Below are 26,430 nucleotides of genomic sequence, written 5' to 3'. Positions count from 1 at the left end.
TTTTCTTCTCCTAGAACTTAGTCTCATCAGTTTTAAATTACAAAGGCACTGGTTTACGTCATATTTCATCACAACAATCTAACTTCTGTGGCAATATTTATATAAGAAACTTGTGAAAGAAAAATGAATTTTAACCGCTCTGCAGCGTTGTAGATCCCTGTTCCCCAGACATAGGCCCTGCTGGGTTCCGTGGGGGTCAGAGTGTTTCCGGGCTAGGTTGCTGAAAATGCCCTCACCCTCATAAACCTGGCAGGGGGCAGTGGTGGAGGAGAACACTTGAGTGATTGATTTTAGGACCATTGGTTTTTCTTTCCTGTGGAGTTATCAGCTTCACTGTTTACAGTTCAATGAGAGGCAAAAAGAAAACAAAAATTTCCTCCACTGTATGGAAGTTTAACACTGTAACTGTCAACGGTATCCTGCAGTAGTGGTAGAAAACGCAGCTAAATAGACTCCGTCTTCTCAAACATGTTATTTAGAAATGATTTGATGTTCTTTGCAAAGAAGAGGCAGACACAGCTAATACTAAACCCAGATAGGGTTCCCAGGGGCGGGGCAGCACAACTCTCTTACTAAAGTAACTTCTTAGCTACATAATCATGAAGTTTAAAATTCTGATTGGGTAAGCTATAAGAATTTAAAACTGTATCCCTTAAGCCTTTACCTTATTAGTTCTTCATACTCTAATCAATTAGTTGTATATTCACCTTTTTGAAGGAAATTTAAGCCTTCCCTACCTGAAGGCCAGTGTGAATTTATCACATATTCTGTATAAATTCAGTAACAAGCAATAGTAATTGAAATGTCTTTGTCATATTCAGGAGGCAGTGAGAATAAACAAATGTAAACAATACTACTAATAATAAAACAGTTTGTGTAACAAAACAGCCCATTTTGATTAGATTAAAACCCTTTTCAGTTAGGTTTTTACCATATAAAATAGATTTAATATTGAAATGACACATTTGGAATAATTAATTATTAACTTTATTTGCCACTCTTATAGGCATTGGTCCACTTCCACATGAAAATACTTCCACTTAACATTCTATAGAACGATGCTGTACTGCAAACCAGAGTAACTTAGTTACAAAAGGGGAAAAATTACTGAAATCATGCCCCAAGATGTCCCCCAAATGTTTTTGTGTGTGTAATTACTTTTGTGTGTATAATTACAAGCGTCTATAACTCCACAAAGCTAGTTCCTTCTTAGACCAATGTAGTATCTTTAATATCCACAGCTGACCATTCGGATCACCAAACTTTCAGAAGAGGTTAAGAAACAGCATAGTCTGTCGATCAGATGGAAGTCCAAATCTAAGTAAGTGACTATATAAGCCCATACATAGTTTAGAGCTGCTTGAAGTTAAAAACCTTTACTCGTTTCAGAGATATTTACATTAAGACGTTTATGTTCACAGTATATAACAGTCCAATGATCACCTTCACCTGTCCTGTGTAAGGGAGTAAGCATTTCAAATTCAGTGCATTTTCCCAACATAAAAACTGTTCTAAATGTTTGTTTGTTTTACATTTAGTGCATGTTTCCAAATATTAAATGGTTATATCAATCATAGTATTGAGCATATTATGGAACCTATTGAGCATATTATGGAACCTATATCACAAATCAACTCACATCAATACTATAAAGAACATCACAGGCACACAAAATAGAGAAGCACACAAAATAGAGAACACAACCTGCTTTTTTATAAATTCATACTATCTACTTTACACTAAAAGATATAGCCGATTTCCAAACAGCTGATTTTTCCAAACCCCTTTTCTAAGTTGGCATAAGGAAAGTTCAATCCATTCGAATCTTCTGGTTTGTCATCCTATAAATGATGCTATCATATCCAGGATCCATGTTCCAAATATTGTAAGAGGTAATAATCACAGCCAAGGCCAAGGCGATCATTATCCAAAGTATCATGTTGAAAACCACTGGATATTCAAAATTATACTTATATGCGAGGTTATAGGTACTTGATGGGTCCTTCTACAATAAAGAAAAGAAAATCAAGAGGGAAGAATGTTAAGTTAGGAAATTATCCCAATTTGCTAGCTAGGGAAGAATGTTAAGTTAGGAAATTATCCCAATTTGCTAGCTATGATTCATTTATCTATCTAACAAACTATATTATTAATAAGTGGCATAAAAGCTCCTTATATTAGGAGGAACCAAGAAGGGGGAGCCTTCACAGAGGTTAGCACACTGTTGGTGGAAGTATATATAGTGCTCCAACTGCTTGCAACGCCGATAAACTTGACAGTGTGCGCGTATACTGTGATCCAGCCAGTTCATGCCCTAGGGAACACTTCTTCTAGATGTGTACCAAGACATGTGCAAGGACATCCATCAACGGGATGGATAACTGTGGCACATCCGGTGGAACGTAGAGTAGAGTAGTTCAGGTCATTTTACTGCTATAGTTATCAACTTGCGTGGCTCTTAAAAACAATACTGAGCCTTTGCTCAGAGAAAAATATAGTATAATTCCATTTATAGAAAATTCAATTACAGGCAAAACCAAACATTATTTAAGGATAAATACATATGTATTAAAACTGTAAAGAAAAGCCAGGGAATGGTTAACATACTATTCAGGAGAGCAATTACCTCTAGATGGGGCGGGTAAAGGAATAAGACGAGGGAGCTTCATAAGAACAAGTATTCTCTTCAGTTTTAAAACGTTAAATTTTAAAAATTCTTTATTGGCCTGGGGCTTCCTAGAACTTGTGGATGGTATAAACTTGAGCCTCAAACCCACATGAAGGTGGCCCTGTGGTTAAGGATTCCCTAGGAGACAGTCCACCCCCAGCACATACCCCGACTGCACAGCCCCCAAGCTGCCTTCCCGTCTCCTTCTGCTGGCAGGCAGGCTGTTTTCTAGTCTGCCCTCTCACTGCAGGCACGGCCCTTTCAGGGTTCCAGCTTCACGGGGAGGCATCAGTTCCAACTCCCCACAGAGAGCCAGTTGCTCGGTAACCCAACTGGAAATGTTCCCAGGGCAGCCTGACTAACACAGTTCTCCAGTTCCCTTTCTTTAGAGTTTCCCTTACTTTTTTGAGAGTTAAACTGTGCACTCAAGAGGGGGTTTACTTTTATCCACTTCTAGATGCTCTGTAGTCGGAAAATTTTTCGGTGTGTCTAGCCTGCCGTGCTGTCTTAAGTCCTTCCACTCCTGTTTAGGATGAGACAATCTCAAACCAGTCACATCTAGATTATCTTGAACACATTACTTTTGAGCATCTCACTCTAAGTCCCACACAGCGACTGGCAAAACCGAGGAAAGTGCGGGCTGCAAAATGGACCCAAAGGAGAGTGTCCGTACCATAAACAACTGGGAATCCGCCTGCTCTGAGAGATGAAGCCAGCTGTAAGTAATGTTCTTGGCCGTGCGCGCACTTGTTTTACCAGGGCTGGCACCCTTGCCTATGATCCTCTAAATGCTTAAAAATCAAAGCAAGATCCAGGTCAAATTGTATTATAGAGAGTGTACGTAGCCGGAAAATGGGAGACTGTACCACAAAGACAGTGTACCTCTGAGAAAAGCAGACTCCACAAGTTGAGAGCACCACACCACTCCCTCATGTTAACTTCTGAGGTCTCCTTGTAATACCCATATTTGAATTATCTTATGGGCTCTGACACATTTGCTTTTATCCCTAACAAAGTCTCGCATTATCTGATTACAACCCCAAAGAACTGAGCATCACCGGCAAAACACCTACGTGAATAAGAAACCTACGTTTTGTTTTTTCAGATTTACTGACTGCTCATTCATATTGCCCACAAGTGATACAGGATTTAGTGGGTTTTTTAGAGTTAATTTTACAATTTTAAAGCAGGATCTAAAAACGTACTCACCGCTTGTTTTGCCTCAAGGATAGTCCTAGTCTTCCTCGCAAGGGATGTGTCGAACGATCTGACAGTCACTAACTCTACCACTGCGTTCCCACCGTAGAGATTGTACATGTCATCTGCAAACTGAAGAGTTACTGACATTACTATGAATCTCAAAACACATTAAAATTTTTGTAAAGCTTCTGTGCACCTACAAGAACAAATACAATTACCTACTGGCTCATGAAGTACACTGTCTTAAAATAGGCAAGTCTTAAAAGTTTAAATATAAATATTCAGAAAAGTGTTTGTTAAGATTCAACATATAAACATTCAAAATAAAATTACTTCCAGAAAGAAGGAGTCACTGAATTTGTTGGTGTATAAATTGGGGGCAGGAAGAATGAAATCTTTGTTGTCTCTGGTTGATCGCAAACATCTACAAAGATGAAGCCTCACTGAAGAGCTGCAGGTGAATATAACGTCAAGGGCAGAAGAAAACTAGCATTTACTAGTGTCTGCTAAATGTCTGGTACTGTGCTAAGTGTTCTCCTTCGATTATTTCATAGGGATTAACGGGGACAGAGTTTCAGGGAAGATGAAAGTTCTGGCGATGGATGGTGGTACAGTTGCCCAACAATGTGAATGTACTTAGTGCCACAGAGCTGTACACTTAGAAATGGTTAAATGGTAAACCAAAAAGAAAAGAAAAAAGTACTGTGCTACAGTTATTGATCATTTCCTATGCTGCTTATGCCAGCATTAGAGAGAGAGAGACATCCCTGGGATTTCCCTGATGGTCCAGTGGTTAGGACTTGGCACTTTCACTGCCGGGGCCCGGGTTCAATCCCTGGTCGAGGAACTAAGATCCTGCAAGCCGCTCGGCAAGGCCAAAAAAAAAAAAAAGAGACAGACATCCCAACATACACCTGTGACCTGCTCCATCCTCGGTCACTGAAATTAGAGGGCCCTCAAAGAAGGTGAGTAAAAGACTTCAATCAATAGTAGTTCACTAAGCAGATTTTTCCCAAGAGTCAAATGCTCATACTCTAACTGCTCACACCCCATTGATGGTTTACCACCCCATTGATGGTTTACCTTTTGTAGAGCATCAACAAGGATCTTAGAAGCATCTCTAAATTGTTCAGAGTCTTCCCCGTAACGTTTCCCAATTTCGTCCAAACCTGCCAGCTCCAGTGAGTATAAATCAGGAGAATGATCCTTGGCTAGATGCTTATGTCGAGACAACTTAGGAGAACAAACAAACAAAAGGAAATAGATGAAGTATTGTCAAACACAGCCAGTTGGAGTTTTACACCTAACTAAACTAGGCAGAAGCACCCCAGGGTACCACAATAGTCTAGAACGGTGGCAAACAGAACTGGTTTAAATGGGAGTTTCTGATAAAACAAATCCAACACAAATCTCATTTTTAGGAGCAGTTATAATAAAAGCTCTTTTAAAAATTTCTATAGTTTTAAAACCTCAGATACGGGCCAGGGTATGAGAGAACCAGATGGTTGGACCAGTTTGATCCCAGGAGAGACGAGCCATCAGTGCTCACAGAGCAGACACCTCCCACACCACCAGCACTACACTTCCACACTCCCCAAACCAACCCACTGAGAGTTTGGGCAACAACTTCAGAAGATAGCACACGGGTAAGATTTTCTATTTCATCATAGGAGGGTTTTTTTTTAAAAAAGTCATTCACCAAAACAAAAAAGAATACACTACAGGCATATATATTCCCTTCCTGACTTGGTTGACTGCATTAGTCCAAACTGTTTAAGTCTTAATGTCTGACAAGAAATCAACAGGTCAGGACCACAGCCAGGGTGGCCTTACTCCTAAGCCTGTGTTCTTGGAAGGTACATTAATACTTACTATCCCTCCTAAAGGTACAAATGCAAAGTAATTGGTTAACATGAGATGAGTTCAAAATTCCCAACACCACCACTGATTTCTCAACTTTCGGAATCATAAATCTAGGGCATACTTAAACTTTTTGACTGGTTTCACTATCATTCAAGGACTCTCTAGAAATGTCTTCTGGAACCAGAATAAATGGAACTGAAAAATTAGAGAAGCCTACTTACCAAACTTGAAATATCATGTAGCACTTGCAGTTCAGAAAGAAAAAGCAGATCAACCTGCGGAGAGCAGAAATGAGCATTATTTTAAATATTCATCTAAGATCTATATTTGCCATCTATCAAATAAGGCACAGGATATTACAAACATTAAGTACATGAGTGAATTTATGCGACAATCTGTCCTCCATTTGCTAGGTTCATTTCAAGTGAAAACGCTTATAAAACAGTATTTCCTAACAAAAAGGTGATAGTCATTCTCCAGCAGTGACTACCACTCAAATAGCTTTTTTTTTTTTTTTAAGGAATGCTTTTTTGTGTGTTTTATTATTTTGTTTTAATTTATTTATTGTATTTATTTATTTTTGGCTGCGTTGGGTCTTCGTTGCCGTGCATGGGCTTTCTCTAGTTGTGGCGAGCGGGGACTACTCTACGTTGCAGTGCGCGGGCTTCTCAGTGCGGTGGCTTCTCTTGCTGCGGAGCACGGGCTCTAGGCGTGTGGGCTTCAGTAGTTGTGGCTTGCAGGCTCTAGGGCGCAGGCTCAGTAGTTGTGGCACACAGGCTTAGTTGCTCCGCGGCATGTGGGATCTTCCCGGACCAGGGCTCGAACCCGTGTCCCCTGCATTGGCAGGCGGATCCTTAACCACTGCACCACCGGGGAAGTCCCAATAGCTTTATTTTTGATAAAGCTGTGATAAGCATCTAAACTCAACTGGTTTTCCCTCAGGGCATCAGAATATTCTGGCGCACTGCAACGAGGTCCTGCCGATAGCCTACTTTGCTCACATCCCGTGAAGAATAAAAGATGGTGGTCCTGGTCGTCCAGAGTAGGTGAAGAAGGGAGGCTACCACAAAGGTGGCATGCCATGTGGTTAAGCGGGTGCATGAACAGGTGGTGAAGCTGACATACAGGAGTCAAAAGTAAGGGTGGTGCCCTCCACTGTACAGTCAAGAATGAATTAGAAAAATAAGGCAACACATCAAAAGTGGCAGTGAATAATGGCTCCCACATTACCAGATCCACACAGCTCTACCAACTACCAACTAGTTACTGTGATTTCTGGCCTGTCAGGATTAACTGGTGGCAACCCTTGCGCTAGAATGTAGTGCTATTTATTACTACAGATCAGCTCACAAAGAGAGTCAATTCATTCATGAGATTCATTTTTTAAAAATTACACTAAAGGAAAAAAGAATCTACTCCAAGCAATAAACTTACAAAACTTTTCATTTTCTAAAATTTCAAGTTTGCTCTAAAGTCAGCATAAGAAATGGGAAATTACTAATGATATTCACTTATTCATTCAATAACTGCACTACTTACTTCATTGTTCCTACTCAGAGAATTGAGGGGAAGTGAACTGAGAACAGAGTTTTCTTGAAACAGTCGATTACGGAGCTGTCTTAGCGTTACTGAGAGATCTTCAAAAACTGAGTTTGCCTTCCCCACCATGTACACTCTCTGCAAGAATCCAAAATTTTGTTACATTCTACAGATTAATTCCAATATAGAGGTCTGTCAGCATTTTTCATAAAATTAGTTTTAAATTTTCATTAAATAAAGAAAGCTTATTTTTTAAAGCATTTAAAATAAAAACTGTATCACACTTACTTCCTCACTGGGAGCCAACTGTAAAACTACAGGAGTTTCTTCAGAAAATAAGGAGTGAATGGAATTTGCAACGCTGTCAAGACTAAAAGGAACTGCCTGAAATTTAATAATGAGATCTTAATTATTATCTGAACCAAAATGGGAAGAAAAATCATTTACATAGTATTAAAAAAGGAGCCAAGTACCAGCATTTTCTATGGAAATCCAAAAGACCTAAATCATATCCAAACGCAAAGAGCCCTTTTGAGGGCACAGAAGATTTAAACAGCCCCCTAGTGGGCCAATGAGTTTGTGTCTCCAAATGTGCCTATATGAGAAAAAACGTGCAAAATGAAGGACAAAACACTGCCTTGCACAAATGACCATTTTCTGGTGGTCATTCAGGTATTTTAAGCAGCAATACATCCGGTTTCAATATTGATAAAATGTGCCACAATGAATGTATATTCTACAATAATGTATTAACTTGCATTTAAGAGAAGGTCAAAGGAATTTGAAGACTTGCATATAATTGAAAGAGAGACCATTTTTCATTTCAAAATTTTAGAAATGTTTAATAAGATGTAGGGTTTGGTCTTCAGATAGACTGAAGACTCTTAGGCAAGGCATAAAGTATGTCACAAGAGTTCTGAATGTGCAATTTATCTTGGGAACACATGATATTAATAAACTGAAATAGCTAATTGTGATAAAATGTACTTTTTTCTGTGAATTTATTATTAAAGTGTAACATACATATAATATGGTGCACAAATCTCGGAGTAACAGCTCAAGGAATATTTACAAATGGATGTGCTCATATAACCCAACCAGAGCAAAACAAAACAGCACCCTACAAGCCTCTCTACCCACTCCCTCCCTCCACTCCCAAGGGTAACCAAAATTCTGACTTCTATTCCCATAGACCTGTTTTTGCCCCACATTATTTAAATAAATTATGGTAATTCCCCCCCTCAAAAACTTATTTTATTCTCAATATTATTACAACAAGCAGTACAGTAGTAATGTTTTTGTTTTAATGGAGATTTCGTACAGTGATTTTTTTCCCCCAGTAATTCCCTTTACTATTAAAAGGTTCATGTGTATAAGTAGCTCGTTAACGTGGGCCAGGCAGAAATAAATGTGATTAATAAACGTGAAGTGTAATCTATTTTTACCCTTACACACAAGATGCATATTAACTCTTCCCCAAATTCTCTTAAAATAAGTTAATGAGTAACTGAAGAAGGGGAAGAGTTCCAGCTTGCAAAAGCATCCTATTACAAGCTCCCTGAGTCAGCCACAAGCGCTCCTCCTTTTGCAAGCACACACTTCACTTCCTTGGGCTTTGGAAGGAATATGAGAACATGTAACACAAACTCTCCAGCCTCATTTCACCTCAGTGGCACACACAGCAGGAAAGTTGAAGATTAAAGGTAACGTGTCCCTAGCAATCAAATTGGAGAAGCTACTGAGTCAGGTGAGCGCCAAACTGTGAAGGAAAAGAAAAAATTATATAGACTGCTATACTCAAAAAGGAAAAAAGGTCATGCTTAAAATCCCATGATTGTTTTCTTCTACTACATTATAAGGATACACGTTTGTCCTGGGAAAAATGGAAATTCTGTATCTACAGGACTTGAAAATCGAATGATAACAGCTAGCTAATCAAATAGAAGCTTTAAGTGGAATTCTAAGGCTTTTTTTGGGGGCGGGGGGGATTTTTCCCTCGGAGCCTTATATCTTTCCACCTACTGCCAGTAAAAGTATTAGAAGCGGTCAGTCAGGGTCAAGCAATAACATGACCTCTTTTCACAGCTTCTACTCCTGTAAAATGAGGCTAGTCTGTTTTAAAATGTTTAGTTTTGGATTGTAGGCTAATGAAAATCTTAATGGCATATTGGATTTTTAATATACTATTTTTATTTTTTGGCTGTGCTGCGTGGCATATGGGATCTTAGTTCCCTGACCAGGGATGGAACCTGTGCCCCCTGCAGTGGAAGCGTGGCGTCTTAACCACTGGACCGCCAGGGAAGTCCCATATATACGTTTTTTTTTTGTTTGTTTTGTTTTGTTTTTTTTTTTTTGCTATGCGGGCCTCTCACTGTTGTGGTGTTCATCTCTCACACAGTGCTTGTCCTAAAGCATTGTGTGTACTTGGGGAATGAATAACAAGTTTCTTTCATTTTTTTGGAGCAATTGTGTATCTTTTGATTGTGCTCAGGGGCTATCATGGTTTAAAATGGTGGTTTTTGTTTTTGTTTTTAAAGATGTTGTAATTATGTTCCATACTGGTTCAAAATGGAGCTATCCTTTGGCAATTTTTATGTGAGTGAAAGCCTGCTTCATCTTTGAGTGTTTTGTCAATTCCCACTATGATATCAGAATCCAAGCATGAAATGTTGGTCCTTTTCTCCTTCCCAAATTGGAAGATCAAGATTCCTTCTGAAACATTTAATTCATATTTTTAAGATAAAGATAGCATATCATAGAACCAGACAAAGATAACTTGGGGTCACTTCTATTAATCAAGACTAGTATTTTATAAAATAGTGCTCCGCGGCCATGGCTCACGGGCCCAGCCGCTCCGCGGCATGTGGGATCCTCCCGGACCGGGGCACGAACTCGATTCCCCTGCATCGGCAGGCGGACGCACAACCACTGCGCCACCAGGGAAGCCCCATATATACGTTTTTAAAAGAGATCTTCTACAGTGATTTTCACAGAAATCACACAACAAGCTACTTAATAATAATCTTTGCGAAGACTAAAAGTATCTTTTTCACATGTCTTTCATTTTTATTGTTCCCTTCCTTCCATTTACTCTGAAATTCTTCTGGTTTCTTTAGCTCATTAATTTCCAATATTTTAAATTATCTAACATGTGCATGTAGGGTTATAAATTTTCCCTCTTCTTACCACTTTAGCTGTACCCCACAATTTTTTAAATATATGGCACATTTGTGATGTTCAGTTCCAAATAACTTCAACACTTCCACCATAATTTTCTCCTCAACCAATGAATTATTTAGGATGGTGTCTATTCCAGCTATCTTTTCTTGTTGGCTTTTTCAAAATTAATTTTTAAGAGTTATATATACATGCAGTTTAAAGAGACAAACAATTCTCTAAGACTTTCTTTGGAAGATAAGTTTGCCCATCCATTTCCTACTTCTCTGAGGTACTTTCTTTCCTTCCCCATCTTTTTTCTTCCTCACTTCAAGTTAATTTTTCCAGTTTTATCAAGATACCGTTGACATACATCACTGTTTAAGTTTTAAGGTATACAACATGATGGTTTGACTTACATATACTGTGAAATGATTACTGCAATAAGTTTAGTGAACATCCATCATCTCATACAGATATAAAAAAAGAGAAAGCAAAAAAGAAAATTTTTTTCCTTGTGATAACTTAGAATTTACCCTCTTGACAGCTTTCATATGTATCACACAGCAGTGTTAACTACTGTCATCATGCTGACTGAACATTACATCCTTAGTACCTATTTACAGCACTCACCTTCAAATCCTTTGTTTCCTTTTATTTTTACCACCACCTCTAAATAATGTGTTTATACTACTCCATCTTGATTTTTCAATTTTAGGCATTATGTATTTATTGCCCGTTATAGAAAATGAGGATCTAGCTCTCCCACATTACCAACCACAGCCCTATCCCCTTACAAGCCCTCTGTTTCTCTCTCTCCACCCTCCCAATAGTTATAATTTTCATTTCTGTATCATTTTATCATAACTACTTAAACAATATTCTCAGCCTAGCTTCATACTATGCAATTCCTGCTTTTCCTTTCTTGCGCTTCTGGTCCCTAATGGCAATGATGAGAAATCTGCTACCATTTTACTCTCATTCCTTTGTCATGACAGCATCTTTGCTCTCTGGGAAGATTATTAGCGTCCTTGACAGTTCTTCAATTTCACTATATTTAGGTGTTGATTTGGCTTTAGCCTACCTCAGTGTGCTCTAAACCTGAGGAGTCTATCTTGTGTTTGTTTCTACCATTTCCAAGCATTTTTTAAGGTATCATTTTGTTATTGTATTCAGATTTAACTGCATTGTGGTCAGAGAGGGTGGTTTATATGATACCGATAATTATCCATTGAGATTTGCCTTGTGGCCTAGTACATGGTCATTTTTGGTAAGCATGTCATGTGTGCTTGGAGATAATCTATACTAGACCACAGGAAAAGTGTGAACCCCCCCACACACCAAAATCAGCATTATATAGACCAGTGTTACAATGCAGTGAAATTAGAAACTGAAAAATTAAAAATTATTTTGAAAGAACCCATATGTTACAACACTTCTAAATAACTCATGGGTTAAAGAAATCAGTATAAATTACAAAATATTTGTAAGTGAAAACGAAAGCACCACATATCAAATATCTTTTAGGGGGCTTCCTGGTGGCGCAGTGGTTGAGAGTCCGCCTGCCGATGCAGGAGACACGAGTTCATGCCCCGGTCCGGGAAGATCCCACATGCCGCGGAGCGGCTGGGCCCGTGAGCCATGGCCACTGAGCCCGTGCCCCACAACGGGAGAGGCCACAACAGTGAGAGGCCCGCGTACCGCAAAAAAAAAAAAATATATGTATCTTTTAACTGCCTCTGGTTTCTATCCCTTCCTTTAACTCTTTCACAATTTTAATATATACATTTTTAAATCTCTTTTTGAGGCTGGTCTGTTATCTGTAGTAGTTCTAGGGGGATGAATTCTGTTTGTTGTACCTGCTGACCTTCTCATAGCATTTTTTTTCCTTCAAGTGTTGGGTAAATTCAACTCCTCTTCAATTCTTTTTTATGGAAGGAGCCCTGGGCTGGGGAGGTGTCTGTGTGGGGTGGATTATGTGAATTTGGAGCATGTGACTCTGCACAGCACAAGGCCATAGTTCCGATTTCTCTCAGGGGGGCAAGCCCCGGGCTTTTTGTAGGGAACGCAACTTCACCTTCAGCTCCTGCTCACCATTGTGGCTTCTGAATTTTCTATTCATATCTGGCACCTGTGTGTATCCCTTCCTCGCTTTCAAGTTTAGTGATACATGTAAAGACGTTTGGTGACTTCTATATGCTTACAGTAGAAGGAGGGCCTCTCACAACAGCTCAGTCAGCCATATTGCCTGAAAGGCCAGTGAAGGGATAAGTGAGCCAGCAAAACTGCCTCCAGTCTCCTTCTTACACAAAAATGATAAAATTCTGAAGGGAAGGTGACAAAATAATGCCCTAGAAAATGTCAGCAGGTTACGCCCTCAACTTGTTTCTCTTTTTTGAGCCTCTGACTATTCTGAGAGTGGGCCAATTTCTCTACCTCTTACCTTAGAAAGTATTCTCACCCATAGCAAACAGCCAAGTCTCAATAAATTTACAACCATCATATAATTTAAAAAAAAAACTATTTTACTTATCATCAGTGCATTAAAAAAAAAAAAAGACGAGTGCTTAGAACACAATCCATAATGACAGCTGACAAGACAAAATTTTAAATGCATCCCTTTAATTCTTTATAATAAATACTCACATTTTCCAAAGGGTACGAAATGACACTGCCTGGAGGTAGAGCAAGCTTGTCCACTCCCTTCACCATCACCATAACGGTAGCCCGAGGACGGTGGAATAGGTTACCCACTGCGAGTCCCGGCCAAGAAAGGTCCTACACATTGAAAAGTGTGAAACTGCCAATTATCAACTCAGGAAACCATTTCCCTAATAACATCTAACAAGCAGAATTAAGGGGTACTGGGATGACACTGGCAATGACAACTCACAGGGACAGCAAATGTCTTATTTAAAGCAGTAGTTGCAATCTCCTAATTAAGGATGCCGATTTCTACCTTCTTCATTTTCTTAAACTTCTACAGACTTGAAACAATAAAGTCTAATAATAAGTCACCTCAAACCTTCTGTGGAAAAAAGCAGGCAAATAAACAAAATGTAGGTACTTTTCAAATTCCAGATTACAAAACATTCTCTTTTCCATATAACCATGGACATTTTCTTCCCTCACATCATTCTTTGCCCTTACCTACAGCATCACTTTTCTCTTTCACAGTGACACAGCAAGGCTACCACTACAACATTCTCTTTAGACTAAGTGCTTTATAAATAAAATTCCTGCTGAAAGTAACTCATAGTAGTTTATTCATAATTATTTCTAAAGGTTACTTTGACAGCCATGTGTAGTCAAAATTAAGTTTGTAAAGAACTAGGTACAAATTTCATCCTTCAATGTAAACAGCCCATCAGGTTCACGCAAGGAATGCAGGGGCTCCACCCAAAGCCCCAGCAGAGAGGCAGTTCCCATGCATTGCTTCTGGTTTCAAAGGCACTCAGGACCTAGGAAGAATGTTCCTTTGAGTGATTGATGATATCTAGAGACCACCTCAAAAGCACCAAAGTTTAAAGTGGGAAGAGCTAGGAAGATAGAGCAAACTCCATCTCCTTTCTTCCAGCCCTGAGCTTTGTAAGATGTCTCACACTGACTGGACCTAGGCCCCCTATGCAACAATCATGTAAGCAGACAGTTATTACAACAGGTTATGGCTACTGACCACACTATTTTCCTAAACTCAGGTAAGATGCATATACATTTTATCATTCATAAAAAATTGCAATGGACTGAATGTATGTGTCTCCTCAAAATTCATATTGCAAAATCCTAATCCTTCCAGTGTGACGGTATTAGGAGGAGGGGCCTTAGGGAGGTAACTACATTATGAGGATGGAATCCTCATGAATGATATTAGAGCACCCTTATAGAGGGGATCCCAGAGGGCTCTCTCCGGCTCTCTCCACCATGTGAGGATACAACAAGAAGTTGGCAGTCTGCAACCCAGGGAGGGCCTTCACCAGAACCCTACCATGCTGGCACCCTGATCACAGACTTCCAGCCCCTAGAACTGTGAGACATAAATGTTTATAAAGCACCCAGTCTATGGTACTTTGTAATAGCAGCCTGAACCAAGACACAAATCTATCATGTGTACTGGAAAAACACAATAAAATTATACATCCTATTAATAGTAGGACAGATGCATTCTCTTATGTAACAAAGAACGTCACTACTATGAATAAACGATTACATGGTAAATGTTTTATAATGATTTGTTCTCATAATCGAGCTTGGAACACTTATCCAAAATCTCCCTGACTACAAATAAGCTTTTTACTTTTGTAATCTGTACCTATGTTTGCCCGTTGCTTTCCTCGCCTATTAGGAGAAATCAACAAAAATGCTTTCAGAAGCAGCTCCAAATATTTTTTTTAAATACACATACTTCTTTCACAGAGAAGCCCATGGACAATGCAGCCACGTCTGGGATTCGCTCTCCTGGTATGGGCCAATTTCCATCCCGGAAAACAACAGACCCTGGTGATCTTAATATACTAAACTCGTTCCCTAAGACACCTGAAAGGAAAACAGATGAATAAATGATCACCATCGTAAATCTTTTGCACCCACATTGAAAATTATTAAATATAATACATACTTTCCCATTCTCCATTGACTTTAGTATACTAAATTTTGATTGGACAAAATGCTGAAACCTAAACATCAACAAATTCTTTTTCAAAGTATCACTGTAAGAATTTAAGTCCATACATTCTGCTGTAACAAAGTTACAACTATGAAACAAGATTCTCCTAATGATCTAGGTGCTATCCTACAGACGGCCCTTAAACAGGGGCATGTGGCAATTTGGCAAGAATTAGAAATCAGCAGCATTTCTCCAGATTTTTAAAGAACAAAAACCAAAACCTTGGCCCAGACCAGAAAGGAAGGAAAGAAACTTGAAATCTCTAAATTATTTCTACCATCGAGGGCTTCCCTGATGGCTCAGTGGTTAGGAATCCACCTGCCAATGCAGGGGACACGGGTTCGAGCCCTGGTCCAGGAAGATCCCACATGCCGCGGAGTGACTGAGCCTGCGCTCTAGAGCCCACGAGCCGCAACTACTGAGCCCACATGCCACAACTACTGGAGCCCGTGTGCCTAGAGCCCGTGCTCCGCAATAAGAGAAGCCACTGCAACGAGAAGCCCACACAGCACAACAAAGAGTAGCCCCCGCTCACTGCAACTAGAGAAAGCCCGCGCACAGCCACGAAGACCCAACACAGCCATAAATAAATAAATATTTCTACTGTCGATCCTCTCTTGAAAACGCAAATTCATAAAATTCCTAGTATATCATGCCAAAACTTCAGCAGGTTAGTATATCTTAGGATAGATCATAGCTTCCCTTATGTCCCACAGGCAAAGCTAGTGAAATGAGTACTGTCAAACGGGGGGTCCACGTTACCAGTCAGAATGTAAAATACTTCAGACTCTAGAAACAAAGTCCAGGACATAGTATTTCCAATGCACATATCGAGAGGCTGAGAAAAGGTATTCTGTAATAATAGAGTCAACTAGTCTAGGGGTATGGGGCCTGAGATTAAGAGGTGAGAATGAGAATAAAGGGACTATGTTATAGGCCCTCCAAGGCTAAGGATGAGGTATCTTGCTTCTTCACCCATCGTGAGTTAACCCAATGATGTCTAGATTACACAAGGACAAGTAACTAATGGAAACTTTCGAGTTCCTATGAAAAGATTAGTTCCAAGTCCAAAACAAATCTTGGTCATGCCTAGTACAGGAAAATTAGACTTTAATAAAGCATCACTATTACGCTCTTGACCTAAGGAAAGTACCGCTTACAGGCTATGGGAATAACATTGGAAGCAACAGTAAATGTTTTGGTGTTGCAGTATTGACAGTAAATAAAAGGCCTCAGGATGGTGCTGATACAACATGAAGAGTTACGAGTTTCATTCAGCGCAGCCAGTAGAGCAGGAATTTCCAAACTGCTCTAGCCAAAGGCAGACAAAAAAAAATTAGCAGAATGGAATGGCAGTTTGTAAATGATAGACATCTTGGTTCGCTGAAGTAGTAGTTAACTGCAAACTCTAAGGAAAATGGGGCAGCAAGGAAGGCATACTTTCTGAATACCATACACATTTAAAGAATAATATCTGGATCTGGAGATTGCCTTGTTTGAGATGCAGCCCTACTCACTCGACCCCAGCAGAGCTCTACTAAATTACTTTGCCTCAACCTTATAGTTAGAATCCACTTCCACACCTGTACAACAGTCCTTCAGGAGCCTAGAGCTTCAGAAAACCTTACAAAGACTCCTATACTGAGAAACTGCTGCTTCACGCAGGCATCTCCGGGATACCTGAAAGAAGGTCACCCATCCTCTACCCGAATATGACCAGTGAATGGGGATGCCACCTCAGCACTACGTTTGCCAGCAATCATCTCCACTGTTCCAACATTCTAATCCTTTACAAAGTTTAAGAAGTTGGCTTCCCAACTTCTCTCAACTTCCAGTTTTATCACTCCCAACTCAGTCTCACCAGATAACCTCATCTCCAGCTTCAAGAGAAAGCACAGGAATTCCTCCAGCTTCCTCTCCCCATCACAAGTTTATCTGCACAAGCCCCTATCCTTATCTCCTCTCCCTCCAGGTGCTGGCAGGGATGTCCCTCCTCCGGTTGAAAATATCCCATGGTTCAGCCTTCAAGGGACCTTCATTCATTCACCTACTGAATTATTCATTCAGGGTTTATTCAGGGTTTATTAAGTCTCTATTCTGGAACAGACGATGTATCAGGAGTTAGGTGGCTATGTGGTTTGGGGCATACGAAGCTGGCCCTGTACAATATGAGCTCCACGAGGGCATGGGTTTCAGTCTGTCTTGTTCACACAATATCCCCAGGGCTGAAAACGGTGCCTGGCACACCTGTGCTCAATATATACTTGTTGAGTGAATGAATGAAGCCACATGTTGCACTAGCCGTTTCCCCTCTCAACTGGCTCTTTTGCTTCAGCATAAAAATACGCATAGGGTGCTCCCATTCTAAAATCCAAACCACAAAACCCTTCCTTTGGTCCTACCAGCCTCCACCTACCTCTGCTTCCCTTCAGACGAAGAATCCTGGAAGAGTTGTCAGCCATCACTGGCTCTGCTACTTCTTCATCTCCTGTTTGCTACCTAACCCACAGCTTCTGACCCCACCATGCCACTGAAATGACTCACCAAATCCCGAAGACAATTTTCAGCCCTCAATTTATGTAACTTCCCAAAGCAACTGATACTGACAACTCCTTCCTTGAAACTCTCCTGCCTTGGCCTCCATAAGCCCGGGCCCCTGGTTTTCCTTCCAACCCCTCTGGCTGCTTTTCTCCTCAGTTTCTTCCCCTTCCCATCCTTTAAAGCAGTGACGTCCAAACTTTTGAGATTTCAACCCTTTCAGTATAAAGTTTGAAAGTATTCCCAATACGTATATATTTACTTATAAAGTATACATTTGTAGTATAAAATATATATTCATAATATATTACAGAACACACAAAATAGAAATTTTTTAAAAGGATGAGACACCTTAGTATTCTTCCCAATTTAATCATGAGAAAATAGCAGACAAGCCCAAATTGAGAGACATTCTACAAAAATATCTGACCATTACTATAAAAAAAAAAAGAGGGAGAAAATAAGAGACAAATAGAATTTCCAGTACATTCTTCTGGCATCCCAATATCACTGGGCACACTCCACTTTGGAGATCTACAGCTCCATTCCTGACCCTCACTGCTTTCTATTCTACACTGTTCTACAATGGAGTCTCCCCCTGGCTGAGCCCATCTACTCCCTAAGACTGCAAACACCAAAAACACACTAATGGCTCCCAGATTTTTATATTCAGCCTAGATTTCCCTTGAGCCTTAGGCCTACATACCCCACAGTGAGCTGAGCATTTCCTTCTAAGTCCCATGGGTCCTTCAAACTCAACAGGTTCAGAACTGAATTCACCATTTTTCCATACACGCCTCCTACATTCTCTGTATCAAAGGATGACACCACCTTCCACCCAGCTGCTCGAATTAGTCATCTTTAAATCCTTCCTCAGCAGCACAGCTAATCAACCAATGAATTCTGTCCATCTTTTGTTATTCTTATCTCACAACACTTTCCCCTCCATGTTCAGGGTCCTCATCAGGCCCTCCCCACTTCAGGCCCTCCCGAGGCTTGCTAGAACTGGCCACCTTATGACCCATCATGCCACTCTCGGATCCAGCTTTCCCAGCACCTTTTCAAACTACAGATCTGAACATTCACCCTTCAGCTCAACCACCTTCACTCGATGCCCGGAGCCTTTGAAACAAAATCCAAAATGTAACACCCAAAGCACTTCACCACCCTTCCTTCTGGGATCTCCCCAACTTAACCCCTATAAGTTTCAGCTCCACCAAACCATTCGCTCTTTCGCTCTCACACCTCTGTGCTTTTACACATACTGTTCTGTCAAAAATGCCTTTTCTTCCCACCCCAACCTTTCACACATTTGCCTGTGAGGCACCCTGCCTAGGGAAATTTCCCCCAGCCTGGGAGAGAGGTTAAGAATCCTTCCCCTCTTTGGGAACTCCCACCATACTATGCTGTCATCTATGAATGCAGATGGTCCTACTTTTGACCTCTGGGGCATCAGTGACCAAATTGAATCCCTCTTCAACATGACATCCCTTCAAATTCCATGTGTTCACCCTTGGCCTTTTCTCTCCAAGCTAAACATCTGAATTTTTTTCAAATACTCCTCATGACCTGGTATTCATAACCCTAGATCCCTTCCCCTGGTCTCTGGTTTGGTAACACCATTTTAAAAGACTTATATATTTTTTTCTCAAATAGAGAAGTCAGATCTCTTAAAGATGTTTTCCATTAAATCACATTTAGTCATTGTGGAAAATAGTAATTTAACCTCATCTGACAAGACCATGCAGTGCAGAAGCTGACACGATCAGATTCTTGATCTGTATGAACTAGACTATTATAGTTAGGAAAGCAGGTTCAAACCATATACAGAAGCAATTATTTTGCCTCAGACCAAAACCTAACAAAAACCCCTAAACCTCACTGAATCAAAATAATATCAATCATAACATTAAAACATGGAATTTCAGCGAGATGTTCAGTTAAATCACAGTATCAAAGGGAAGATCTTTAAATTTCAAAAACTGAATTTAAAAACTTAAAATAAAAAATTCCCCCAAAGAAATTGAGTAGATAGATCAGAATGACCTTGACAGAGCCAGAGACGAAAGGTACAATACAACCTTAAAATTTGGGTGTCATTAAAGTAAGTGTAACTATCATCAACACACAACACTGGGCACCTCCAGGGATGGAGAAAACCTGCAGATTTCAAAAACATCAAAGGTCTATAGCTTCATGTAGAATTAAACCACCATTCCCAAAGTGGGGCATCTCAGCACCTCACAGAGCAGTGGCACAGGCGTCCTACAGATTTTTAACGTCTAGGTTTTAAATCGACACACTGGGGAACAGGGACCCATTCCTCCAAACTGTTCTCAACTCAGCCTCTTGTTCACCACTGTGCCCCCAGTCCCAGCCCCCATCATTCCCACATTCTCACACCTGTGCCACGACACGTATAATGGGAAAGGCCCACGCTTTGGAACCAGCTGATCTGGGTTCAATTCCAGGTTTGCGGCTTACTACTTGTGTGCTGTTTGGGTAATTTATCTAGGCTTGACCACTCTGTAAAACGAGGGTGATATCCTCTTCTAAGGATTGGTGTAAAATTAACCGAATTACATGATGCACGGTAAGAGGCCAATTATGAGCTGACTTGCATTCTCCTTGTTGAATGCTAGGGAACCTAGGTTCCACGGAGAAAACTACCATTTATTTGACATGTGACCCTAAGAACGTGACTCACATCTTAGTTTCCAAATCCTTAAAATTGGGAACTATTGCAAACTACTGAGAGGAACTTTAAATTCTCCTTGAGAAATAATCATACAAAAACAATTACTCCACCTCCAACTTCTGTATCCTGAAACAACTGGGGGGAGTGGGGAGATTTCACCCATTACTGATAACAACCGCTAGAAATGAAGACACCAGAAAAATGCAAAGAAAAGCAGCAGCTGATGGCAGCTGAGAAGTCTGCCTTCGCTTCTTCGCAGAGGGCTGAGGTTCAACAGTTGACTGAGAAATGCATCCCCGTTCTCCGAAGAGCCTCCCGAGCCGGAAGAGTCCGGAGCAAGACAGGCGGACGCGCCTTTCTTGAAGAGGCGGAGGGTGGAGGCCGGCTCAGGTGCCCCCATGCAGCCCAGCCCCGCCCGGCCCCAGCAAGCCCGCCAGGCCGCGCCGCCACAGGCCGGCCCGGGGAGAAGGCAGAGATGGAGGCGGCTGGGGCGAGGCCATCGCCAGCTGCCCGCACTGCGGCATCCGCCCCACTGCCGCCCACCCGCGGCCGCCCCCAAGTCCCGCGGCCCGGGACCTCACCCGCCACCAAGAAGGACAAGAGCACGACGAGCACAGCCATGGTTCCGCGGCGGCCGCAGCAGTGCACGGCGACACGGAGCAGGCCGGCGGGACGCGAGCGACCACCGCAGCACGAGGGGGTGACGAGCTCGGACTCGCCCCGACTCCCTGAGCCCGCCCCGTCCTCACCTCCTCTGGGACGGCTGCAGCCTTCTCCACCAATCGCCAGCTACGCCGCGGCCTGCGGAAGAGACGAAGCCTGGGAAACGTCAGCATCATGGGCGGAGCCTAACGTGATGGATGGAAGGCCCTGCCAATGGCAGGCAGCGATCGAAGAGCCGGGCAGTTCCTCCCCCGGCCCGTGACGACCGGTCACGGGATGGAGGGTAGGGCGGGTGGTCCCGGGCTGGGGGCAATGACGGAACCTGTCGAGGGGTCCAGAGAGCCCACAGGGTGGGGCTGCCTCCCGGTGGGGACCCTTTCGCCAGTCTCGAGCGACGGTCTCCAACCAGGGTGTCTGTCTGTCCCGGCGCGTGGCCTCGCCCCGCTACGGGTGCAGCTGTGGAAGCTGCAGGGCTGGTTTGGGTTTCGCTATAACAATTACACAGATGCTGAGCACCTGCTGGGAGGAAGGCAGGCGCTTCGGGGAAACCCCTGCACTCCAAGCAGGGGTGCTAGATAAACTACTGGACGCCCAGTTACGTTTGAATTTCAGATAAACAACGAATACTTTTTAGCATAAACATGTCGTGAATATTCCATGGGACATACTTATACTAAAAATAAGTATTCGTTGTTTATCTGAAATTCAAATGTAACTGGGCGTCCTGCATTTTGATTTGCTAAATCTGGCAACCCTATCTAAGACTTTCTGATCTACCAGGAGTTAATTACATTAATTACTTCCTTCATCCATTCACTCAGTGTTACGCGAAGGCTAGACATAATAATTTGACCAGGATCCTCCCTTCTCACATCTTATGGGTTATTATTATTATTATTATTATTATTAAACCTATGATATGAAGCAAGAAATGACAGTGTGTCATCTGTGGTCAGAAAACGATGCCCCAGCCAATGACCTTGAAAGATGGATGTGGTTTTAGTACGCAAGGATAGGAGATGGGGAGGTTCTTTCAGGTAGCAAAAACTAAGCTATGACAGGGAGAAAACCCATCAGGTTAAGCATTAAATGTTTAGTTTAACCAAAGAAGAGGGGTACAAAGTGCTAAAAATTTCAATTAGGGACATGTTTATTGAGGATGTTGAATGTTACATAAAAGAACCACACTTCAGTTGGTAGGAAATGGGGAGCCACTGAAAGGTGTCTGAGCATTGTTCAGTGCACAAATGCAAGACGAAACTGTTGGGGGGCGGAAATGCCCTACTGTTTCCTCAGTTTCCAATCTCCATTTTCTTCTTGGGATTAATAGAGGGAGAAAAAAAGGAGAGTGGGTTGAAAGCAGTGACCCCAGCAGTTTCTCAGGTATCCTAGGAAAATACTCAGGTTTGAACTGTCTAGAACCCCTATGCTTACCAAAGCCACTCTCAGTTTAGGGAATGGAATCTGGATTTCCTCACTCAATTTCAGAAAACCCTTGGACTCTCGAATTTGAGTTCTTTCAGAGGAGAATTTGCACAAGTGTGATTTTAAAGAAATCTGAAGGGGGAAGGGATATTTTTTCATTAGGAATGTGAAATTATTAGATTACCAAAACTATCTAAAGCAGCTAAGTTCAAAACATCAACTCTAAAATGACTGGCTTGAAAAAAATAAATATCAATATAAGAATTTAATCATTTTTAAAAAATTCATTTTCAAGCACGATGGAATCATTTCTCTTCACATCAACTAAAATTTCATTCTTTGTGCATCTTGCTATGTATTGTAGAACAGGTTCTAGACAAAGGCCCTGAAAACGTTTGTCTAAATAATCAGCTAAAAGTGGAGCACAACTCCTGCAATTTCATCCAGCCTAAGAAACAGGGAAAGGAGTGAATTTTTCTGTTCTTGAAAGAGTTCTAGGACATTCTTATTTCTATTAATTTGAAGTAGACTAAAAATATTATACATAGACTGGAACATAAAATAAATCCTGCCTCTTCCCCGCCCCCCCAAGAAAACCTCAAAATCTCACAATCTTTCATACTCTATGTCTTGAGAAATAACATCCTTTTTTGAGCTAAGGGTGAACAGCTTATCCTTTAAACCTAAGACCCCTTTTCATCTGAGGTCTCAAAGGGGCATTGCTGCTCCTTATAGCCTTGAAATGCAGCAGGATAAACGCTGTCGGAAGCTTTCTCCTTGTTTCATAGACTGAGAGATTGAAACCTGGGGGAGGGCATGTGTACTCAAGGTCACATTCTGAATCATCAGCAGTTCTGCTTTATGAACACAGCCCTTCTGATTCAATCTTTAGCGCTCAGTAAACAACCGGTGATGTGCAGTTAACTTTTCCATTGAAGCATTTCGAGGTGGATATGTGTGTGGCAGGATAATATGTGAAGTAATGACCCATGTGTTAGCCTAAAAGAACCTCCTCCCCGAATCTTGCCACACCTCTCCTCCCAGGCCAAATAGCCAAGACTCCAGCCATCCGTTGCCCTGAGGGGAGGACTCTTGGAGAAGAACCAGAAAACAAAAATGTCAAATTCTTGGTTCTTGAGTTCCCAAAGGAGAGGTCCAGATAGAAGATTTGAAAGAATATGTAATATAGTTTGCTTCCCTAACTCTGCCCCCTCCACCCCTTATTAATTCCAGCAGTAAGTTCTGAGTGATCTCAGAGAGACCACTGTGAGATGGTCTGGTCCCTGCAAATCAGCCATCAGGGAGCCCTGTGGAGCCCCACTCAATTAAAATTAAGGATTTCTTTTCAAAAGACACAATATACAGAATGGAAAAGTGAGAGAGAAGGAGAGAATAACTTTACAGAGGAGAACCTGACAAACACTACTGCAGCTTGGTGATCAAGGTCAACATCCACAGTGACAAACCATGTTGAGACTACATACTCTTGATATGATGGGATGAGAATGGCACTCAATCTCTGGGACCTAACTCCCCAAATCCATAACCCCAGTCTAATCATGAGAAAAACATCAGACAACTCCCAATTGAGGGACATCCTACAAGATATCTGACCGGTGTGCCTCAAAACTATCAGGGTCATCAAAAACAAGGAAAGTCTGAGAAACTGTCACAGCCAAGAGGAGCCTAAGTAGACATGACAACTAAATGTAATGTGGGATCTTGGATGGGATCCTGCAACAGAAAAAGGAAATCTGAATAAAGTATGGATTCTAGTCAAGAATAATGTTATCAATATTGGTTCATTAATTGTGACAAATGTGCCATACTAATGTAAGTTGTTAATAATAGGGAAAACTGAGTGTGAGGTATATGGGAACTCTCTGTAGTATCTTCTCAATTTTTCTTTAAATCTAAAACGTTCTAAAAAATAAAGTCGATTAAAAAAAACACCATAAGGTAAGTGAAAATACAAGTCACAAAATGGGAAAAGATCAGTTATATCCAGAAAGTGGAAATCACTCCTACAAATCAATAACACACCACCTGATAGAAAAATGGGCAACTGACTTGAATAGATACTTTACAGAAGAGGAAATAGGAAAGACCAGCAACTATATAAAAAGATGCTCAACTTCATTAGTAGTTAGGGAAACGCAAATTTGAAACCACGAGATACCACGACACACCACTAGATTGGCAAAAGCTTAAAAGTCTGACCATGCCAAGTGTAGGCAAGGATGTGAATCAACTGAAACTCTCATAACATGCTGGTGGGAGTATAAATTGGTACAACGATTTTTGAAAACATTGCCTTGTCTATTAAAGCTAAAGATATACATACCCTATGACCCAGCAGTTCCATTCCTTGGAAGAAATACTACAGGAATATGCACTTAACATGTGCCGGAATGCATGTACAAGAATGTTCATAACAGCACTGTTCATAATAGCCCAAAACTGGAAGCAATTTAAATATCCATTAACAGTAGGCTAGATAATAAATTGTGGTATTGTATGTTTCATACAATGGCATACTATATCATAATGAAAATGAATAAATATAAATAACAGATTATGTATTATATATCACATTTATATTGTATTGTATTATATTATATAGAAATAAGAAATGAACAGTATGATTCCATTTATATAAAGTTCAAAACCACACAAAAAGAAAGTATGCTGTTTAGAGATGCAGCATAGGTGGTCAAAGTATAAAGAAAAGCCAGGAAATGATTACCATAAAAATGCCATAGAAGTTACCTATGGGGTGGCAGAGAGGGGGATACGTCTAAAAGGGACATGTAGAAAGATTTGGGGATGCTGGTCATTTCTTAATGACTTAGGTGGCTGTTGTTACACTAGCGTTCATTTCATTATTATCCATATTTTGAACATTGATGTTGTATGTTTATTTGTGTGTTACATTTTACAATAAAAAAGGTTTTTAAAATCTAGTTTGCTTGTTTGAATCTTGAGGAGCCGTATCTCCCTTTGACTTGGTAGGAATTATTTGTATGCGATTTCAACTTATGTTTGGAGATTCTTGTGTTTACAAAACATGTGTTCAATAAGGGTGGAAGTTTCCAAAGAAAGGCCAGAGTTGCAGTTGGCATGTTAACGGCTGTCTTACAAGAGATCTTAGAGGTGGTATCTACTATGGGAATTCACCACAGGGCAAAATCCAGGCTTCAGCCTCCCAGCCTGAGAACACCAGTTCTGTCAGTGTCCCAGAGGGAATCTGACACTGTGACATTGACCCAAAACAATAAAGTCGTAAGTTCATAATGTTGCAAATAGCATTTTGACATATATAAGTATGGGGTAGTCTGCATATTCATGACAACCTGGTCAGTGTTTTCTCTCCAAAAATGCAAGTGACATAGGAATCCTAGTTACTCAACATCAACTTGGTGAGTATGAAGCCACAGCAAATATTTAACGAATCAGGCTCTGTTGTACCCATCTCCGCAGCTGGAACATACCCACTGGGCAGACTAGATAATTGTGTCAGACTGACAGGGCACTGTAATAAGCCCCCTTTCGGTTTGACTGCACAGACCATACCTCTCCATTCGTGAGAGCTTCCAACCCCCTTCTATGGTCTTCGCCATATTTGTTTTCCTGATTAAAACTCTGACCGAGACAGAGCGCAATCTTATTTCCACGTTTTAGTGGGCATTTCATCTCATTGAGCCACTGGATACTGACTTCAGTGACTGGGTTAGTTTCTCTCCAAACCCCCCTGAAAAACCTAACCAAAAGCACCATGTCCTCTGAACTTATGATGACAGAAGTCAGAATGTTCGTAATCTGAGGGTGAGGGAGATAGATTGAGAAGGGGCACAAGGGAACTTTCTGGGGTGATAGAAATGTTCTGTACCTTGATCTCGACTGTGGTTACATGGGGGATATACATAGATGAAAACACAACAAGCTGTTCACTTAAGATCCGTGCATTTTACAGTAGGCAAATTACACCTAAAATATTTTAAGAGTATTCTCAGATTG

General features: G+C 41.0%; 2 protein-coding genes across 9 annotated transcripts in view; one reads left to right on the top strand and one right to left on the bottom strand.

Annotated features, from left to right (window-relative positions):
* C21HXorf38 (chromosome 21 CXorf38 homolog) overlaps positions 1 to 3,386 on the top strand; it is a 41,823-nt gene extending 38,437 nt beyond the window's left edge. For 6 of the 7 annotated variants that reach the window (XM_055081835.1, XM_007120983.3, XM_028482536.1 and 3 more), the window contains 2 exons: positions 1,242 to 1,321; positions 3,126 to 3,386. The gene's annotated coding sequence lies outside the window, so the exon portion shown is untranslated. The remainder of the gene's footprint in view (positions 1 to 1,241; positions 1,322 to 3,125) is intronic. The other variant, XM_055081836.1, reaches the window with a different exon arrangement.
* Positions 1,525 to 21,179, bottom strand: ATP6AP2 (ATPase H+ transporting accessory protein 2). Of its 2 annotated transcripts, XM_007120980.4 has the most exons (9): positions 20,907 to 21,066; positions 14,829 to 14,959; positions 13,073 to 13,204; positions 7,559 to 7,654; positions 7,271 to 7,408; positions 5,953 to 6,006; positions 4,952 to 5,101; positions 3,878 to 3,997; positions 1,525 to 2,005 (listed from the first exon to the last, which is right to left on the bottom strand). In XM_007120980.4, exons 1-9 carry the CDS (start codon positions 20,944 to 20,946, stop codon positions 1,811 to 1,813), a joined length of 1,056 nt encoding a protein of 351 aa, XP_007121042.1. In that variant the 5' UTR covers positions 20,947 to 21,066; the 3' UTR covers positions 1,525 to 1,810. The 2 variants fall into 2 exon arrangements, with proteins under 2 accessions (XP_007121042.1, XP_028338335.2); XM_028482534.2 differs by lacking the exon at positions 14,829 to 14,959 and having other exon boundaries at positions 20,907 to 21,179.
* Positions 21,180 to 26,430: the final 5,251 nt, after the last annotated feature.

This window comes from Physeter macrocephalus, chromosome 21 (genome assembly GCF_002837175.3).
Source record: "Physeter macrocephalus isolate SW-GA chromosome 21, ASM283717v5, whole genome shotgun sequence".
Taxonomy (NCBI): domain Eukaryota; kingdom Metazoa; phylum Chordata; class Mammalia; order Artiodactyla; family Physeteridae; genus Physeter; species Physeter macrocephalus.
The sequence above is the reverse complement of the archived record's forward strand: the minus strand, read 5'-3'. Positions and strand labels throughout refer to the sequence as shown.

Coding starts and splice junctions, on each gene's coding strand:
- ATP6AP2 (XM_028482534.2), bottom strand. CDS start 21,164: ATGATGCTGACGTTTCCCAGGCTTCGTCTCTTCCGCAGGCCGCGGCGT. Junction 13,205..20,906: donor CTTGTCCTTCTTGGTGGCGG/GTGAGGTCCCGG, acceptor TTCAATGTGTAG/GACCTTTCTTGGCCGGGACT. Junction 6,007..7,270: donor CTCTGAGTAGGAACAATGAA/GTAAGTAGTGCA, acceptor TGCTCTCCGCAG/GTTGATCTGCTTTTTCTTTC.